The 20203-nt window shown below is 41.2% G+C and overlaps 1 protein-coding gene across 1 annotated transcript in view; it reads left to right on the forward strand.

Moving 5' to 3' along the window:
• Positions 1-11838: 11838 nt before the first annotated feature.
• The window catches only part of pa2g4a (proliferation-associated 2G4, a), a 31358-nt gene continuing 22993 nt past the window's right edge, over positions 11839-20203 (forward strand). Inside the window, exon 1 of the mRNA XM_073070943.1 lies at positions 11839-11992. Within this exon, the coding sequence (XP_072927044.1) occupies positions 11908-11992 (85 nt within the window). The 5' untranslated portion in view covers positions 11839-11907. The remainder of the gene's footprint in view (positions 11993-20203) is intronic.

Raw genomic sequence — 20203 nt, forward strand, 5'->3', positions numbered from 1 at the left:
ACAGAAGCAGTAATTGTGGATGAACCTTGTCAATTGGACCTAATTGAAAGCAAGTTAGCAGCTTGGATGCAACTTAATGCTGAATCTGACTAAATAATGACTGGTCGACCCCCCCCCCCCCCCCCCATTGGCAGTATGTCTTTGAGCACATTGGAAGAGCAAAGTTAGGAAGACAGGGTTTTGTTGAAACTGTGAGACTGTCTTGCAAAGATCTGATGCTTGTCCTTGGCTAATTGAAACTATTTTGCACAATATAAGTCTGGTGTAGCTTGCTTGGCTTTATTAGTCCTCTGTGAGCCACTGAAGTCTCAATGTTTTCTGAAATCAAGGCCTATGTTAAGAATTTCCAAGATGGGTCCTTTTTGGGGGAACCACCATTGTCTTCCTGAGCAGCAGATGTTCCTACTCTAGAGTTTTTACTAATTAAAACAATAGCATTTGCCCCAGAGTGTGGCAGAGACTGCATCAGGGCTAACCTATACTGGGGAATAAGACAGTTGGTAGCAGGCAGATAGGCAAATCTGATTGCATTTCCTGGATCACTGGAAGCAAGGTTGAGTTCACTTTTGATGGTACTTCTGTTGATTTGTTTAAAAAAAAGATACAGGATACCTGACGAAGTTCAACAATGGAGTATAGTTCGTAGTTCATTTAATGTTTGATTTGAATTGACTTCATTATTTACATCCTTCAAATACATGAGTAGAAACCTTAACGTTGTCTACGTTCAAATGTGCAATTATAGTAATTTATAATAAATATTATGTACAACAGGCTAGTCAATATAGCATAAAAATACAGTAGCGTCAGCATGAACTAACCAGTCTGATGGCCTGGTGGAAGAAGCTGTCCCGGAGCCTGTTGGTCCTGGCTTTTATGCTACAGTTCTGTTTTCCAGATGGTAGCGGCTGGGACAGTTTGTGGTTGGGGTGACTTGGGTCTCCAACGATCCTTTGTGCCCTTTTTACATACCTGTCTTTGTAAATGTCCTGAATAGTGGTAAGTTCGCATGTTTCAGTGCCAGCTGAAACACCTATTTTCACAATATATGCAAAATCATTTAGCTCTTGGATATATTTTCTTTAACCTTAGTTGTTGTTTGGTCACTCTGTGATCAAAATTAGTGTTATTGAAACAGAATAACCTGGAAAATACTGCTTTTGGCCAATAATGGAGATTTCCGGGAATTCTTATCATTGAGGAATTTCAGTAGGTTTTTGATGTTGTTGCCATTCCTTTGAGCGTTAACTGCAATGGGGAAACTTCAGAGTTTTCCACTTTCTTCCTCCCTATGGGCACTTGCCCCATATTCCCATCCTTAAGTGTATGGACACCATAGCCTTGGTACAGCGCAAGATTTGGGACAAAGCTCAATTGTTAAATCTTGGAATTCAAAATACACTAAAGTAATTCTGGTGCTGTAGACTAAGGGTTTCAAGCACACTCCATTATGTTCAACAAGATAAATTAAAGGCAGTTTTGTTACCATGCCAAAAAAATCAAGTTTATAACTGGCTTTGACCTTTTCAAAAGTCGATAGCTAGCATTTTGTAACCTTGATTCCCCTCCCCAGTTGTAACAATGTTGCGGTATTCTTGGGTATGACACAGAAAATTATCTCGCTGAAGCAGTGCAACTAGGTTTGCATTGAAGAAAATGCATTGATTTAGATCATTCCTCCTCTTAACCCAAATATTGAAGCAAAACATTCTGATCTGCCTAACTATAAATGTTTTACTACTTTCTTGTTTGTATAAATTGCCTCATTCTGTACTTTTTACCTCTGGTTCTCTCCACTGATCCTTGCCCACACCCATGATAAAATGGCTGCTGAAACTGAAAGTGCAAAGTTCAAAGTATAAAGTATCATTATCAAAGTACATATGTCACCTGAAATTTATTTTCTTGTGGGCATTCACTCGACACCAAAAAAAAGCATAATAGACTCAATGAAAAACTACACAAAGACGTGCAAACAACTAATGTGCAAAAGATGACAAATTGTGGCCATATGGAAAGAAATACTCATAATATAATAAGCAATAAATCATTTGAGAACATGAGTTGTAGAGTCCTTGAAAGTGAATCCATAGGTTGTTGAATCAGTTCAGTGTAGTTATCCCCTCTGGTTCAAGAGCCTGATGATTGAGGGGTAATAACTGTTCCTGAACCTGGTGGTGTGAGTCCTGAGGCTCCTGTACCTTCTTCCTGATGGCAGCAGTGAGAAGAGAATGTAGGCTAGATGGTGGCGGTCCTTGATGATGGATACTGCTTTCCTGTGACAATGCTTCGTGTAGATGTGTTCAATGGTGGGGAGGACATTACCCATGATGGACTGGGCCGTATCCACTACTTTTTGTAGGTTTTTCTGTTCAAGGGCATTGGTGCATCCATACCATGCAGTTATGCAGCCAGTCAATATACTCTCCTCAACACACCTATAGAAGTCTGAAATGATAACACTGAGGAATTTAGATTTGCTGACCCTCTCCACCTCTGATCCTCCGATGAGGACTGGCTTCTGGATCCCCAGTTTCCTCCTGAGGTCAATAATCAGCCCCTTGGTCTTGCTGACACTGAGAGAGAGGTTGTTGTTGTAGCACTACTCAGCCAGTTTTTCATCCTCCCCCCTCTATGCTGAATCATCACCACCTTTGATTCATGCTGTGACAATAGTGTCGTCAGCAAACTTGAATACGGCATTGGAGCTGCACTTAGCCAAGTATAAAGTGAGTAGAGCAGGGGGCTAAGCACACGGCCTTGTGATGCATCTGTGCTGATGGGGATTGTGGAGGAGTGTCAGTACCTCCAGTTGAACTCTGTCTTTTTGTGTGTTTCTCCCTAGTGTCAGTCTGTGGTTTTGCATTGCCATGTGCTCCTGTCCCTGCTCCTGCTCTACTGCGGCCCCTGTATCACTGAGTACTCCGTCTCTCACCTGTTTCTCATTATTACCTGTTTTGCTGCCACCTGTGTCTCATTGTGCTCCACCTATCATCTGCCTCTCTGTTTATTGCTCAGTGTATTTCAGTCATGTGTTTTCACCTGTTTGTTGTCAGATTGTGCCAGTGAGTTTTCCTGAGCCTTTCCAGCATTCATATCTGTTCTTTGTCTGTCTGAATATTGACTCTGCCTATCTCCCAATTCTGGTTTTTTGATTTCTCTGGATGGTTTGATCTCTGCCTGATGCTGACTTTGTTTGCTCCTGGGGACTTGTTACTCAATTAATATCACTGGGTGCTCAGTACTTGGTCTGTGATTGGGTCCCTACTTCAGTGCCCTGACAAGGAAATGTTGTTGCCAATCTCTACTGACCGGAGTCTGCAAGGGAGGAATTTTGCTGATTGCCAGGTATGATGTTGTGGCCATCACTGAATTGTGGCTGAAGGATGGTTGTAGTTGGGAGCTGAATGTCCAAAGTTATGTGTTATATTGGAGGGATAGGAAGGTAGGCAGAGGGGGTGGTGTGGCTCTACTGGTAAAGAATGGCATCAAATCAGTAGAAAGATGTGACATAGGATTGGAAGATGTTGAATCTTTGTGGGTTGAGTTAAGAAACTGTAAGGGTAAAAGGACTTTGATGGTAGTTATACACAGGCCTCCCAATAGTAGCTGGGATGTGGACCACAGATTATGGTAGGAAATAGAAAAGGTGAGTCAAAAGGGTAATGTTATGATGGTCATGGAATATTTCAACATGCAGGTTGATTGGGAAAATTAGGTTGGTAATGATCTCAAGTGTTAGTTTGTTGAATGCCTTTGAGATGGCTTTTTAGAGCAGTTTGTCATTGAGCCTGCTCGGGGATCAGCTATACTGGATTGGGTGTTATGTAATGAACTGGAGGTGATTAGGGAGCTTAAGGTAAAAGAACCCTCAGGAACCAGTGATGACAAGATGATTGAGTTCAACTTATAATCTGATAGGGAGAAAGTGAAGTCTGATATAGCAGTATTTCAGTGGAGTCAGGGAAATTACAGTGGTATGAGAGGAATTGGCCAAAGTAAATTAGGAGATGCTAGCAGGGATGAGAGCAGAGCAGTAATGGCGTGAGTTTCTGAGAAAAATGAAGAAGGTGCAGGATAGATGTGTTCTGTTATAAGAATAACCATTTCTGGCCACAATTCCAAAAATGAAGAAATACTCAAATGGCAAAATAGTACAACTGTGATTGACAAGGGAAGTCAAAGCTATTGTAAAAACACGAGGGCATACAACAAAGCAAGAATTAGTGGGAAGATATGGGATTGGGGAGTTTTTAAAAACCTACAGACCAACTAGAAGAATCATTAGGAGGGAAAAGAAATATAAAAGCATGCTAGAAAACTATCAGTGGATAGTAAAAGCTTTTTCAAGTATTTTTAAAAAGAGATGAGAGTGGATATAGGACTACTAGAAAAGGAGGATGGAGAAATAATATGGACCAAGAAGATGGCAGATGAACTAAATGAGTATTTTGCATCAGTCTTCACTGTGGAAGACACTGGCAGTGTGCCAGGTGTTGAAGGGTGTGAGGGAAGAGAAGTGAGTGCAGTTACTATTACAAGGGAGAAAGTACTCAAAAAGCTGAAAGACCTAAGGGTACATAGGCCTCCTGGACCAGATGAACTGCAACCCAGGGTTCTGAAAAAGGTAGAGGTGGAGATTGTGGTGGCATTAGTAATGATCTTTCAAAAATCATTGCACTCTGGCTTGGTGCCAGAGGACTGGAAAATTGCAAATGTTACACCACTCTTTACAAAAGGAGGGAGGCAGCAGAAATGAAACTATAGACCAGTTAGCCTGACCTCAGTGGTTGGGAAGATGTTGGAGTCAATTGTTAAGGATGAGGTTATGGAGTTCTTGGTGACACAGGACATGATAAGACAAAGTCAGCATGGTCCCCTTGAGGGAAAATCTTGCCTGACAAACCTGTTGGAATTCTTAGAGGAGATTCCAAGTAGGATAGATAATGGGGATGCAGTGGATGTTGTATTTTTGGACTTTCAGAAGGCCTTTGACAAGGTGCCACACATGAGGCTGCTTACCAAGTTAAGAGCCTATGGTGTTACTGGCATGGTTAGAACATTGGCTGATTGGTAGGAGGCAGCGAGAGGGAATAAAAGGATCCTTCTCTGGTTGGCTGCCAGTGTCTAGTATTCTGCAGGGGTTGGTGATGGGACAACTTTTTATGCTGTATATCAATGATATAGATGGCTTTGTTGCCAAGTTTGCAGATGATACGAAGATTGGTGGAGGGGCAGGTAATGTTGAAGAAACGGGTAGGCTGCAGGAGGACTTAGACATTAGGCGAATGCGCAAGAGTGGCAAATGAAATACAATGTTGGAAAATGCATGGTCATGCACTTCGGCAGTAGAAATAAATGTGCAGACTATTTTCAAAATGGGGAGAAAATCTGAGATGCAAAGGGACTTGGAAGTCCTTGTGCAGAAAACCCTGAAGGTTAACTTGCAGGTTGAGTTGGTGGTGAGGAAGGCAAATATAATGTTAGCATTCATTTCAAGAGGTCTAGAATACAAGAGCAGGGATGTGATGCTGATGCTCTGGTGAGGCCTCACCTTGAGTATTGTGAATAGTTTTGGTTTCATTGAAGAAAAGATGTGCTAGCATTGGAGATGGTTTAGAGGAGGTTCACGGGGATGATTCTGGGAATGAAAGGGTTATCATATGAGGAATGTTTGATCGCTCTTGGTCTGTATTCGCTGGAATTTCGGAGGATGAGGGGTGATCTTGTTGAAACCTTTCAAATGTTGAAAGGCCCAGACAGTAAATGTGGAAAGGATGTTTCCCATGGTGGGAGAGTCTAGGACAAGAGGGCACAGCCTCAGATTAGAGGGATATCCATTTAAAACAGATGTGGAGAAATTTCTTTAGCCAGAGGATGGTGAATTTGTTACCACAGGCAGCTAGCTGTGGAGGTCAGGTCATTGGGTGTATTTAAGGCAGAGACTGGTAGGTTCTTGATTGGCCATGGCATCAAAGGTTATGGGGAGAAGGCTGGGGATTGGGGCTGATTTGGGGGGTAGAGAATCAGCCATGGCTGAATGGTGCAGCAAACTCGATGGGCCAAATGGCCTAATTCTGCTCCTATGACTTGTGGTCTAAGTCAAGAATCCAATTGCACAAGGAGTTATTGAGGCCAAGGACTTGAAGCTTATAGACTAGTTTTTGCAGGGATGATGGTATTAAATTTGAGAAGTGCTTGCATATTTTGGCTCAATTGCTTGTGCTGAGAGGTGATTGAATCAAGGTGTTCTAATTGGTAAAGAGATTTGATAGGATAGATGCCCAGAGATCACTTCATCTGGTGAGGTAATTAAGAACAAGCTAATTCAGGAATGAATCACAAAGAGGTATTGAAGATCCAGAAAAGTTCCACAAAAGGCTGTGGATGTATGTGTGGGTGTGGGATGTCAAGAGACTGTTGATGTGTCCAAAACCCAAAATTTATTTTTGTAAGAATGAACAGGAACTTTTCATTTTTTTTCCCCTAGTCTCTTCCCTATGATCAATAGGCTAGCAGAGATTTGCTGCCAGGAAGATTTCAGCCATTGCCACTTTCTAATTGGCAGTAATAAGCTGTTGCTTACATTATTGTCTTTGTAATCTCATGATTAGCAGCTCCTGTGAATTCAGGATAATTCAGCTATAAGGATCAGGGAAGGTAAATTTGCTGCATAGAAGTTTTAATTTAAGGGGGTTGCATGGTAGCGTAGTGGTTAGAGCTTTCTAGCATCAGCAATCACTGATTGGAGTTCAATTCCCAGTACTGCCCACAAGAAGTTTGTGCTTTATCCCCATGACCATGTGGGTTTCCTTTGGGTGCTCCGGTTTCCTTCCACGTCCCAAAGACACACGGGTTAGTAAGTGGGCAGGCTATGTTGGTACTGGAAGCGTAGCTGGCAACACTTGTGGACTGCACCCAGCACAATCCTCGTTGATTTGACACATTTCACTGTTTTGACATACATGTGATGTATAAATAAAGCTCATCAAAAAGAAACTTCCTGATAATTACTGTGTCCAGTGTACAAAATTTGCCTAAATAATCCAGTTTCTGCTGTGAATTGTCAGGAAGATAGCATGTTCTTCAAAAAGATATTTAATGAATTCTCACTGCATAGCAGTACTTGTGACTTGGTGTTTTTTTAAAAAAAAAAAATAATATATAGTATTAAACTGAATTGCAATGTCATCATGTCTTAATATGTCAGGTTTGTAATTAGAGATTTAAAAATAATAGCTATATATTAAAGCCACCTGTTTATTTTCTACCCAACAGTAGCACAACTGTGATATTTGTATCTGATGTTTGATAAAAAAATATATGCAAATAGTATGATTTTAATATAGTCACTGGAAATAGAGGTGTTACACTCATCAGGCAGAATAGGCAAATCTGTCCACTCAGTTCAAGAGATGTAGAAACAATGTACAGTTTGTACAATTGCTTCTGATGTTCTGGTGTATAATATTCAGAATGGCTTATTCTATATTGTGGTAAAATAATGGTTGCACAGTAATGGGAGAGTAGCTTGCTTATGAGGCAATGTGCACAGGAAATCTGCTGCTTTGGCTAGCACTTAACCTTTGGGAAAGAGGCCAAAAAATGTCCTTTTAACTTTATTTAATTCTCTTCAGTAAATTGGTGCCAATGGGTAATGTGCTGTTAATTTAATTGATTTTTTTTTTAAATTTAGAGATACAGCACAGTAATGGGGGCCTTCTGACCCAATTAGCTGCCCTGCCTATTTACACCCATGTGACCAATTAACCTACTGACGCCCACATCTTTGGGATGTGGGTAGAAAGTGCAGCACCTGGAGGAAAGTGACAGTGACTGAACTCGGGTTGCTGGTGCTGTAATAGTGTTGCACTGCTGTGCTCTTTTGCTCATTCTTCATTTGTGAGCCTTGGCAATAATCATGATAGAGGACTCCACAGCTCATTATACACTCAATGGTCACTATTGGGTACCTGTGCACCTGCTCATGAATGCAAATATCTAATCAGCCAATCATGTGGCAGCAACTCAATGCATAAAAGCATGCAAATATAGTCAATGGGTTCAGTTGTTTTGACTGAACATCAGAATGGGAAAATAAATATGATGCAAGTGACTTTGACTGTGGAATGATTGTTGGTGGTTTGAGTATCTCAGAAACTGCTGATCTCCTGGGATTTTCAAACACAACAGTCTCTGGAGTTCACAGAGAATGGTGTGGAAACTAAAACATTCAGTGAGTGATGGTTCTGTGGGAGAAAACCCTTGTTAATAAGTGAGACCAGAGAATGGCCAGAGTAGTTCAAGCTGACAGGAAAGTGACAGGAACTCAAATAACCACCTGTTACATCAGTGGTGTGCAGAAGATCATCTCTGAATGAACAACAGGTCGAGTCTTGAAGTGGATGGGTTAATAGTAGTAGAAGACCATGAACATACCTATTTGGTATACCTAATAAAGTGGCCACTGAATGCAATACTGAGGCAGAAAACTGAGGACTGTTGAGTACAAATTGCCACAACCAGTACTGAACTGAAGAGTTCTATGATAGCTGATCCTGGGCCGATGATCTCTTGGTTTGTGAGTCAGAATGCTTCCAGCTGATGTTGGATCTGGTGATTTTTTTTTTAATGAAGGTAAAGTGCCACCCAGCAAACCCCCAATTTAATCCTAGCCTAATCATGGGACAATTTACAAGGACCAATTAACCAGTATGTCTTTGTACTGTGGGAGGAAACCAGAGCAAACCCTCGTGGTCAGGAGGCGAGCATTCAAACTCCTTCTCGGCAGCAGTGGGAACTGAACCTGGGTTGCCTGTACCGTAAAGTGTTGTACTAACCACTATGTTACTGTGCTGCGCCTATTGATCCAGAGGCACTTTGGGAGTCGAGAATGGGGCATGAAATTTGGTGGTCATGACCATTTTATTAAGAACAGAGAAAGGAGGGGAAAAAAATTGTAGTCAAAGGCAACACGAGTGAATCTGCTGATGCTGGAAATAAATAAAAACACAAAATGCTGGCAGAACTCAGCAGGCCAGACAGCATCTATGGGAGGAGGTAGTGACGACGTGGTTTCGGCCTGAAACGTCGTCACTACCTCCTCCCATAGATGCTGTCTGGCCTGCTGAGTTCTGCCAGCATTTTGTGTTTTTAAAAAATTGTAGTTGTTTAATATTCTGACTAGGGATGAGGCAGATTACATTGATAAGATGTAACCTATGAAATAGCCAGATTCAACTGGTGTGACTCCTGCTACAGAAAAACCGAGAAGCTTCCAGAAAATACAGTTATACTACAATTACTAGAACAATTACACATTTATAGGTGATTTTTATAAAAAATTATAAACAAGCACAGTAAAGTTCAACTACAAGAAAAATACTATAAAAAACAATTCTACACCAATCCTCTAATGCCAATCTATTCTGAAACAAATGGCACTGACTTCTGAACCAATTCTGGAATCTTTGCTGTGTATTAAACCACAGCTGTAGTGCTCTATGACTCTATAATTAATTTTTGCTGATGTGCCTTAAAGTCTGTGTATTTGCTGCAAATGCTGTTTTATTGACTTAAATGCAACCCATCGTTCATGTAGTTTCCTAATCTACCATAGCCAACCTTCAGGTTAGATTGAAGATTCTGCTGTCAATCCGAATCACTTTCCCAACTTCACGTAAAATTCTGTCACTTTCTTTGGAGTGGGGGGGGGGCCTCTGTACAATTAACCCTTTCTGTACAGTGTTACATGTAAAATAATCTGTTTCCAAGTTGGTTCCTCAACAGATTGATCCAGAAATCCATTCTGCTTTATATTTCTGGAATTCATTCCCTAAAGATTAGCTTTTTTTAACCATGGTTCATATATTGCTGAAATATACATCTCTAATTTCCTCATTTATGGAGCTCACTTCATCACGACTACTGTTTAGAGGCCTATAAACAACTCCCACCAATGTTTCCTGCTCCCCGCTTTGTTTTGGCTCTATCTAAACTGATTCTATGTTACCATCTGCTGAGCCAACATCATGATGCCATCCCTTATTAACAGGTCTCATTGCTCCTTTTCCTTCATACTGGTCCTTAAGTGTCAAATACCCTGTAATATTTAAATTCCAAGTTTGGCCATCCTGGAGCCATGCTTCTGTAATAGTAATTAGATCACTATTTACAACTATTTGTAATGTTAATTCAGTCACCTAGTTGCCAAATGCAATTTGCAAGAAAATATACTACTTTTAAATTTGACCTTTTAACATTTTCCTTAACTCTTAACCTATTTCATACTTGCCCATGTATTTATTGCCTATTTTGTTTAACACATTTCTTATTTTTGCTTTTTTTTTGTTTCATCCTTCTGTCAAGCCAATTTTAGATTCTCTCCAGCATTAGATGAAGTCCTGCAAGGCTCTGGTCATGTTGAGGTGTAACCTATTCAATATCTTTCAGATTAGAAATTGCTATTCAGAACTATATTTATTTGACCATAAATTATAAGACCAGAATTAGGCCATTCAGCCCATCGAGTCTTCTCCACAGCTGATTCTTTTATAATCCTATTCTCCCTGTATCATAGAACAATACAGCACAGTACAGGCCCTTTGGCCCACAATGTTGTGCCGACCCTTAAACCCTGCCTCCCATATAACCCTCCACCTTAACTTCTTCCATATACCTGTCTAGTAGTCTCTTAAATTTCACTAGTGTATCTACCTCCACCACAAACTCAGGCAGTGCATTCCACGCACCAACCACTCTCTGAGTAAAAAACCTTTCTCTAATATCCCCCTTGAACTTCCCTCCCCTTACCTTAAAGCCATGTCCTTTTGTATTGAGCAGTGGTGCCCTGAGGAAAAGGCGCTGGCTGTCCACTCTGTCTATTCCTCTTAATATCTTGTATACCTCTATCATGTCTCCTCTCATCCTCCTTCTTAACCCTTTTATCGATTATTCTCTGCTTTAAGTTAGATATGGCCTTTGTGGCTAAAGGGATCAGGGGGTATGGAGAGAAAGCAGGTACAGGGTTCTGAGTTGGATGATCAGCCATGATCATACTGAATGGCAGTGCAGGCTCGAAGGGCCCAATGGCCTACTCCTGCACCTATTTTCTGTTTCTAAATATACCCAATGATTTGGCCTCCACAGCCCTCTATGGCAACAAATTTCATACCATCCTAGCTGAAGAAATTCTTCCTTGTCTCAGTTTTCAACAGATGTCCCTTTATTCTGAGGCTGTATTCATGGATTCCTAGACTTGCCTATTAATGGAAACATCCTCTCAACACATTATTTAGGTCACCACACTGCTGTTTATGAGATCTTGGTGGGTACAATTGTGTATGTTCGCACATAACGACAAAAATCTGCACTTCAAAGGTACCTAATCGACTGGAGAGCACTTTGAGTACTTCTGAATGACACTGTCAAAACGCAGGATTTTTCTTAATTCATAACTTGTAGTTTCCAATTTATATCTGAATATTTTAAAACGACCCACTTTTCTGGTGTAGCGCTACTCTCTGTGTTAACTGTCAATTTGAGGATTTAGTAATAAGCGTGGCCAACTGATACGCAAACCCGTTTAATGTCTAAGTCCCTCTAACGGTTTGTTACTTATTCCACTCCGCCACATGGTGTTGGGCGGGCGGGAAGGAACGTAGCACTTCACTCCCACAAAACAACACACCAAAAAAAATCAGTGAATGGTCGGTGTGGCAGAACGCTCCAGTCCGCATGCGTGATATATCCCAGTACCTTCTGGGGGTTGTAGTTTACATTGTCTGTCACTAACATTGTGAATGCTGCAGTCGAACTACAATCTCCACAAAACCCGCGGCACACAAGCTGGCTGGTGACGGGGAGGACGCGGCGCCCGCGGGGGAATGTGGGTAACAGGAGGGAAAGATGTCGGACGATGAGAGCCAGGAGCAGACGATCGCTGAGGACCTGGTGGTCACCAAGTACAAGATGGGCGGTGACATCGCGAATCGTGAGTCCGGGGGTTGAGCTGGGGAATAAGGCGGCTCTTGGGTGAGCAGACGGGACCTGAAGCAACAGGTGCTGCCTTCGATGTGGTATTTGAGATAACCGCTGTGCTACCATGTGGGGCACGTGGGGAGCGAACGGGCCTTGGCAATGGGGCTACCTCTCTCCTTCCCTGCCTCTCTGAGCCACCTTGTGCTCGGTCCTAACCTCGTTCTTCCCTGTTAGGGCACAGTGGCTGAGAAAGATTCCTCAGAAGTGTCCGTTTCTCGAGATGTCTCGCCACGAGGCGATGGGCCGAAGAGCCTGAGTCTGGCGGCTGTCAGCATTCAGCGCGCTTATTCTCTTCCCGCAAGTGTTAACTGCAGTAATTTCTCACTGCACTTCTACATTTCGTGCTTCTTAGACAACATTGTAGCGTTTGTGGACAGATAGGAATTCTTCCCCCTAAATATGTTTCAGTTGTATTTACTGCTGCAGATATTTGATTCCTTTTTGGGCCATAGCTCCACTTTCCCTTGTGGAGACTTGATTGGGTATGGTAATGGCTATTAGAACATATGGTTATCGTATGCGATCCGATCTGGGATTTACCAAGTCGTCGGCAGTAGGAGGTGATTAATCCTAAGCCTTTGTGGCGAGGCTAATTGTGGCCGTCTCAGATCATGAACTCAGCATAGGCTCCCAATTAACCTTAATGGCACATAGTTTATTCTGTGTTGAGGGTAGATGAATGCGACTTGTTTTATAAGGAAAAATAATCTATTTTTAAACAAGATGTATGTTGCTAGTAAGATTTGACACTTATCCGTGAAATTGTCCCAACTAGGTTTAAATTACACATAAAAATCTGAAATAAAAACAGAATATCTGGGGAAAGCTCAGCTGTACAGGCAGCATATTTGACCTGTTTCTCTTTCTGCAGATGTCTGCTGTGTGTTTTTTTAAAAATTTTAAACTATACAGTGTAGTTTCAGAACTTGTGCAGAGGTTTGCGAGTTAACATTGTACATTGAGCTTTTGACAAGGTTCCTACTTAGCATGTGGAGATGGAAGTTTATTGTAGAGTCATAAAAGTGCAAACTTTCCTTATTGTCTATAATTAATTATTGCAAAATTGACTGGTCAAAATTCATTATTTAATTATTAGCCTTATTGCCTTGCTGCCAATAAACACCCTGCTTGCAAAAGTAATGCTTTCTGCACAAAACGGAACAGAAAAATCACTAACCACACTCAAGTTGTGCTGTCAGAAAAGCTTTTCATTTTTTTTCCTAGGCTATGTTTTTGAGGTTTGCAGTTCGGTAAGTCTATTAATTTTACTAGACAGGATGGTAGGATCAGATAAAACTATTGGAACATCTAGGTTTTTGGTGTAATGTGCTTTTTGCATTTTATTCTTTGGAGACCATGTTTTATTCTTATTTCCAAAGCACAAGTCATTTGCATTGAATTTTTGAAGTTGTTGCAAACTGAGAGCCCAATTTCCTTGATGTTCTTTCTGATGTTCATAGTTAATTTGGCCATATTATCTGAATGGGAAACTTAAGCCGTTAGCAGGTTCACAATATTGGTTTGAGCTGGATTCCCATGAAAGAGTTACTTCACAGAGAATGCCTAGGTTTGGCACTCAGTCTCCATTGTGCTAATCTTGCCAGAAGTGGTGAAACAAGATTATAGTTGTCTGTGTCTAAATCAGAAGAAAGGAGTCTCCTGTTTGCAAGCAGAAAGCATCAAGATTCTGAATCTGAATCTGAAAGCATCTATGCATGGATGTTACAGGCAGGGGCTCATCAAATTGGTAAGTTAGTCATTGTCAGATGTTGTATCTCAATCTGGCTGCTGAGTTAGGTAGGGTGCCTGGAAATTTATTCCACCAGCAGTTTTCAGGGAAAAATCATTAGTTTAAAGCTACAGTAGAATGATCCCATTGCAGCTATTTGTATGGGACATGCTGTTCTTTAAATGAAGCATTAGATTGATTGCAATTTGCTCTCTGGGGATGTATGTTTAATTTTAAAAAGGTCTTGTGGCTCTATTTTGAAGAAGAGTTGAGAGTTGTTCTTGGTGTCCTATCTTGCAGCATTGTCAGGAAAAATGGATTGTTTGGTCAGTGCTCACTGTGGCCAAGTTGACTGCTTGTTTTCTAATTACAACAAGAACAGAATTTCATTGGCTAAAAAGTAGTTCAGGCTGTCTTGATATTGTGAAAGATGATATGTAAACTGAAATCTTTTCCTTTCCAGTACATTCTGTAATTGAAACATACTGATTAAGGCAGGAGAATATCTGCAGATGATGGAAATCTGAGCAACACACACAAAATGCTGGAGGAACTCAGCAGGCCAGGCAGCATCTATGGGTGTGGGGGTGGGGTGGGGGGGGGGAAGTACAGTCGATGTTACTGATCAAGACTTTGGCTTTGGTTAACTGTTTTTCATTTGTTTATAGAAGAAAGCAGGAAACTTCCTTTTTGTCACATCTTCATGACCAAGTGGAATTTAGGACAGGTTTGGTCTTGCTTAAGCATACATTCTCTCCAGCATCTCCCCAGCTCTCCTGACTAGTGGTTAGTGTCCTATCTCACCTTGGGCCAGCACACACAAAATGCTGGAGGAACTCAGCAGGTCAGGCAGCACCCTTGTGGGGGGGGGGGGGGGTGGGGGGGGGGAATGAACAATCAATGTTTCGGGTTGAGATATTTCATCAGTACTTAAGCAGCCCTGATGAAGTGTCTTAGCCCAAAACGTCACTGCCTGATCTAAAGTTCCTCCCAAATTTTCTGTATATTGAAACAGATTTCCAGCATCTGCAGTCTCTTTTCTGCCACCACTTGGGCCAGATAGTGAAAGGCTACCAAAATTTGGAATCTACCGTGCATCAGGAAAATTGGCAAAATAACCTCACATTTATCCACATTAAATTGCATCTGCCATGAATTTGCCCACTCACCTAACCTATCCAAGTCACCCTGCATCCTCTTAGCATCCTCCTCACAGCTAACACCGCCACCCAGCTTCGTGTCATCCGCAAACTTGGAGATGCTGCATTTAATTCCCTCGTCTAAATCATTAATATATATTGTAAACAACTGGGGTCCCAGCACTGAGCTTTGCAGTACCCCACTAGTCACTGCCTGCCAATCTGAAAAGGTCCCATTTACTCCCACTCTTTGCTTCCTGTCTGCCAACCAATTCTCTATTCACATCAATACCATACCCCCAATACCATGTGCTTTAAGTTTGCACACTAATCTCCTGTGTGGGACCTTGTCAAAAACCTTTTGAAAATCTAAATATACCACATCCACTGGCTCTCCCCTATCCACTCTACTAGTTACATCTTCAAAAAATTCTATAAGATTCGTCAGACATGATTTTCCTTTCACAAGTCCATGCTGACGTTGTCCGATGATTTCACCTCTTTCCAAATGTGCTGTTATCACATCTTTGATAACTGACTCTAGCATTTTCCCCACCACCGATGTCAGACTAACCGGTCTATAATTCCCCGGTTTCTCTCTCCCTCCTTTTTTAAAAAGTGGGGTTACATTAGCCATCCTCCAATCCTCAGGAACTAATCCAGAATCTAAGGAGTTTTGAAAAATTATCACTAATGCATCCACTATTTTTTGGGCTACTTCCTTAAGCACTCTGGGATGCAGACCATCTGGCCCTGGGGATTTATCTGCCTTTAATCCCTTCAATTTACCAAACACCACTTCCCTACTAACATGTATTTCCCTCAATTCCTCCATCTCACTAGACCCTCGGTCCCTTACTATTTCCGGGAGATTATTTATGTCCTCCTTAGTGAAGACAGAACCAAAGTAGTTATTCAATTGGTCTGCCATGTCTTTGTTCCCTATGATCAATTCACCTGTTTCTGACTGTAAAGGACCTACATTTGTCTTGACCAATCTTTTTCTTTTCTCGTATCTATAAAAGCTTTTACAGTCCGTTTTTATGTTCCCTGCCAGCTTTCTCTCATAATCTTTTTTCCCTTTCCTAATTAAGCCCTTTGTCGTCCTCTGCTGGTCTCTGAATTTCTCCCAGTCCTCAGGTGTGCCGCTTTTTTTTGCTAATTTGTATGTTTCTTCTTTGGACTTGATACTATCCCTAATTTCCCTTGCACTACCTTCCCTGGTTTATTCTTTTGCCAAACTGGGATGAACAATTGTTGTAGTTCATCCATGCGATCTTTAAATGCTTGCCATTGCATATCCACCGTCAACCCTTTAAGTATCATTTGCCAGTCTATCTTAGCTAATTCACGTCTCATACCTTCAAAGTTACCCTTCTTTAAGTTCAGAACCTTTGTTTCTGAATTAACTATGTCACCCTCCATCTTAATGAAGAATTCCACCGTATTATGGTCACTCTTACCCAAGGGGCCTCGCACTACAAGATTGCTAACTAACCCTTCTTCATTGCTCACTACTTAAAGTTGTAAAAGTACAACTTTAATGGGTTGGAGTTGCTATAGAGTGATATTTAGGAATGAACATTGGAGTTTAATCACATAACACGTGTTCCAATTCAGTACTAAGTGCACGTGGTTAGGTGATCGTATGATATTTCAATTGTACATGTTCTTTAGTAATGAGCAGAGAGTAGAATGGAATCTTTGAATCAGAAGATTGTGGTTTTCCATTCCAGTGACTTCAGCACCCGCATCTATTTGTGCCTTTAACAAAAGGTGGCTCCTGAGAGTTGGGAAGTGGTCCACGTTTTCCATGGTCTTGCTCTTAACCTGTATGTGGGGGTACACGTTTTGCAGCTTAGAGCCCTTGGTAGAAAACTCTAGCTGGTGATGAATCTGCAATCTTGCCATTCTCAGCAGAGAAGGAAATTTAACAGAGGACCTCAGATACTGTAATTGTGACCACTTTCAAGAAAAGTGATAAATCCAAAAGAACTTCAGCACTCCTTTCAATGTACTAACATGTCTTTTTACAGTTGAAGGTCAAGTCCTCGCATTTGTCAAACTAATTCCCTGCTGGATGGCAATGAGCTCTCCTCTTGTATGCATCTGAGACCTGAACTACCTCGTAGTCACCTTGCTGTACCAGAAAGATACACTAGTACAGTCCTGGCAAAATTCTTGATTCACTGAAATAAGAAAACCAGTATCATTATCCTCTCCCAGGCCAGCATCCCCAGTATTGAGTGCCTAGTGATACTATTGAGAAGATCGTTATTTGCATGATCATTAGTAAATTAACATGCAATCTCAAGCATGACTGAAACAAAGTTTATGTGATTTGCCTTTTGCTATAGTCTTGGGTCTGTCCCTATTTTACCAAATTGTTAATTTTGGTTCGGGGTTAGGTTTTGAGGAGTTGCCTTGATGCCCTTGTCTATTTGAAGTTGCACCTGCTGTAACCCTTACTTGTGGTGTAAGTGATTATTGATTACTGTACTGGCATAATCATGAACTAGAAGTATGTCTGGCACATCCTAGTCACACTTATGTAGTAATTGGAAGGGATGGTGGAAGTGGAAAGTCTCAACGTTTTTGAAAGATGTCTCCTTCTTCACTCTGGTTGCAAGTTACCAATCAGAAAGTGGGTGACTGGTCAGTTCCTCCTCCTGTGTAAGAAATCCAGTTATAGAGTGGTTTGAGAACTGAGCAGGATGGTGCTGGATTTAAATTTGATTTCATTCCTTTGAGTGAGCTTTAGGTCAGCTGTCGAGATCAAGAAAGTGGGATACTGGGCAGTCTGGATCCATTGTCCTCATGATTGCTAGATACTTACGGACAACAAAAGTAAAACAGTTATCTTGAGGCTGTAATTTTTTTTAAACCAGTCGTGCCTTTCTCTTTCCATCCTATCAGTATTTACTACAGCTAATGAGGCAGCGATTCTGCTGTCTGACTTTGACTTTGGTGTGAAACTGTGTCATGGGGATCATCTTGCTTTGGTTTGGCTTTGTTTGGTCGAAGCAGCGCAGCAACTGGCACAAAACCAGCATTTAAACTTTAACTCTGCTAGCAGACTGCAAGTCTACTATTGCACTTGCATTGTTAAGATGCTGGCCTGCATGGTGTTCTATAACCAAGGAACAGTTGCTGCTATTATGCTTGGAATAATTTGCTGTTGTAGAATTACATTTCTGAAATGTCTTGCTATTAACTAAAGACTCTAATGGATTGGCCCCCCCATATCATTGCCAGGTGCAGCAGTCAAAAGCATTGAATAGTAATGTGCTCTCAAAGCCATTAGCTAGAGGAGTTGGCTTCATAAGCATCCCCATTTTTAATGATGGCAGATTCCAAGCTTGGAAAGATTAGGCTAAAGTGTTTGCAACATTATTCAGACAGAATTGCCAAATTCATGATCTGTTCAGCCTACTTCTAAATGTCAGTCTTCAGCCAATTTAATTCACTAGATTGCACTGGACATAGCAAATTTCTGTGGGTTTAGTGAAGTGCTGAATGTTTGTGTTCCACAGCTAGTCATATTCCTAGTTAAGCTGTACCAGTGTAGTATGGCCAAAATACACAGGAATAAGGAAAAGTAACCTGTTATGCCTTAAATAATAAAAGTAGGGTAAATCTAATCTGACTGTTTGTTATTCCCTTGATTTATTTTGTAAGTGGAGGAAGACCTCCAAAGATGCTTTTGAGAAAAACAGCCTGCTCACTGGTGCTTTTTATTGATTGAACTAATCCAGCCTGTTTTTTAAATTGAGAGTTGAATGAACTGGGAAGTATAGTTTGACTTTAAATTGTGCAGCTTATTTTTGACTTTTACAATCTGCATAGCTTGCCCTTTCTCCAATTCCATTGTCATTTGCTCCTAGTTGCCAAGCTCTTTGTGGCTGCATCTCAGCTATTATAGGAACCACACTTTATTCTTTTAGATTTTAAGATGTATGTAAAACTTTCTCCCTTTTGAGTCATTCCTGAAATGGCAGTGAACAGGCCTTTTTTGAGGCAGTGCGGCTGCTACCTAAGCACTTTCTCATCAATAGAACGAAAGTTCCAATGTTTGCAAATTCTTGATGGCTGGGTTGTGATTTATTTTAGAGAGGGAGTGCAATCTTTATTTTACCTCTCAGCATATCTACATTGTAAGACCTCTTTAAACATTTAACATAAACTAGTATAGCAGGGGAACAGGCCCTTTGGTCCACAATGTTGTGCCAAACTAAATTAATAATCAAATGCTGAACAAAACTAATCCCTTCTGCCTGTACGTTGTCCACATCCTTTAGTTTCCTGCACTCACATGCCTATCTAAGAGTCTGTTGATTGCCCCTTTCAGATTTGCCTCCAGCACCACCTAAGGCAGTACATTCCAGGCACCCACCACTCTATGTATAAAAGAAAAAGTACCCGGCACATCTCCCTTGAACTTAGCCCCTCTCACTTTAACTGCATGGTCTGTGGTATTAGACATTTCAACCGTGAGGGGGGAATAAAAGATACTGCTGTCTTCTCTATCTCTACCTCTCATCTTCCAATTCTATCAGATCTCTCCTTATAGCACATGCCCTCTAAACCAGGCAGCGTCCTGGTAAACCGCTTTTGTACCCCTCCAAAGCCTCAACATGCTTCCCATAAGGTGACCAGAACTGCATGCAGTACTCGCTCTAAAATAAAACTGACAGTTTTGTAAATCTGCAGCATAACTTCCCAAGTCTTGAGTTCAATTCATTGATTAACAAAGGCAAACAAGCCATATGCCACCTTTTATCAGCTTGTCGGTCTGTGTAATCACTTTCAGAGAGCTATGGATCCTTCTGCACATCAACATTGTTAAACGTTTTTCCATTAACAGTGTACTGTCTTTTTACATTTGATCTCCCAAAGCACAACACTTCACACTTGGTTGTGTTAATCTCTATCTACCATTTCCCCACCCATATCTGCAACTGATCCATATCCCACTGTATCCTTCACCAGTAATTTATGCTATCCGGGATACCACCAGTCTTTGTATCATCTGCAAACTTACTAACCCACCCATCTACGTTTTCATCCAGATTTCTTGCACGTATCATGAACAGCCAAGGTTACAATACTGATCCCAGAACACCACTAGTCATAGATCTCCAGCCAGAATAAGTTCCATCGACCAATACCCCATCTCTATGGGCAAGCCCTTTCTGAATCTAAATGGGCAATTAACTATGGATCCCATGTATCTAAATCTTCTGCATGAGCCTCCCATGAGGAACCTTGTCAAACACCTTATTAAAATCCATGTAGA

Source organism: Hemitrygon akajei, chromosome 18 (genome assembly GCF_048418815.1).
Source record: "Hemitrygon akajei chromosome 18, sHemAka1.3, whole genome shotgun sequence".
Classification (NCBI taxonomy): Eukaryota; Metazoa; Chordata; class Chondrichthyes; order Myliobatiformes; family Dasyatidae; genus Hemitrygon; species Hemitrygon akajei.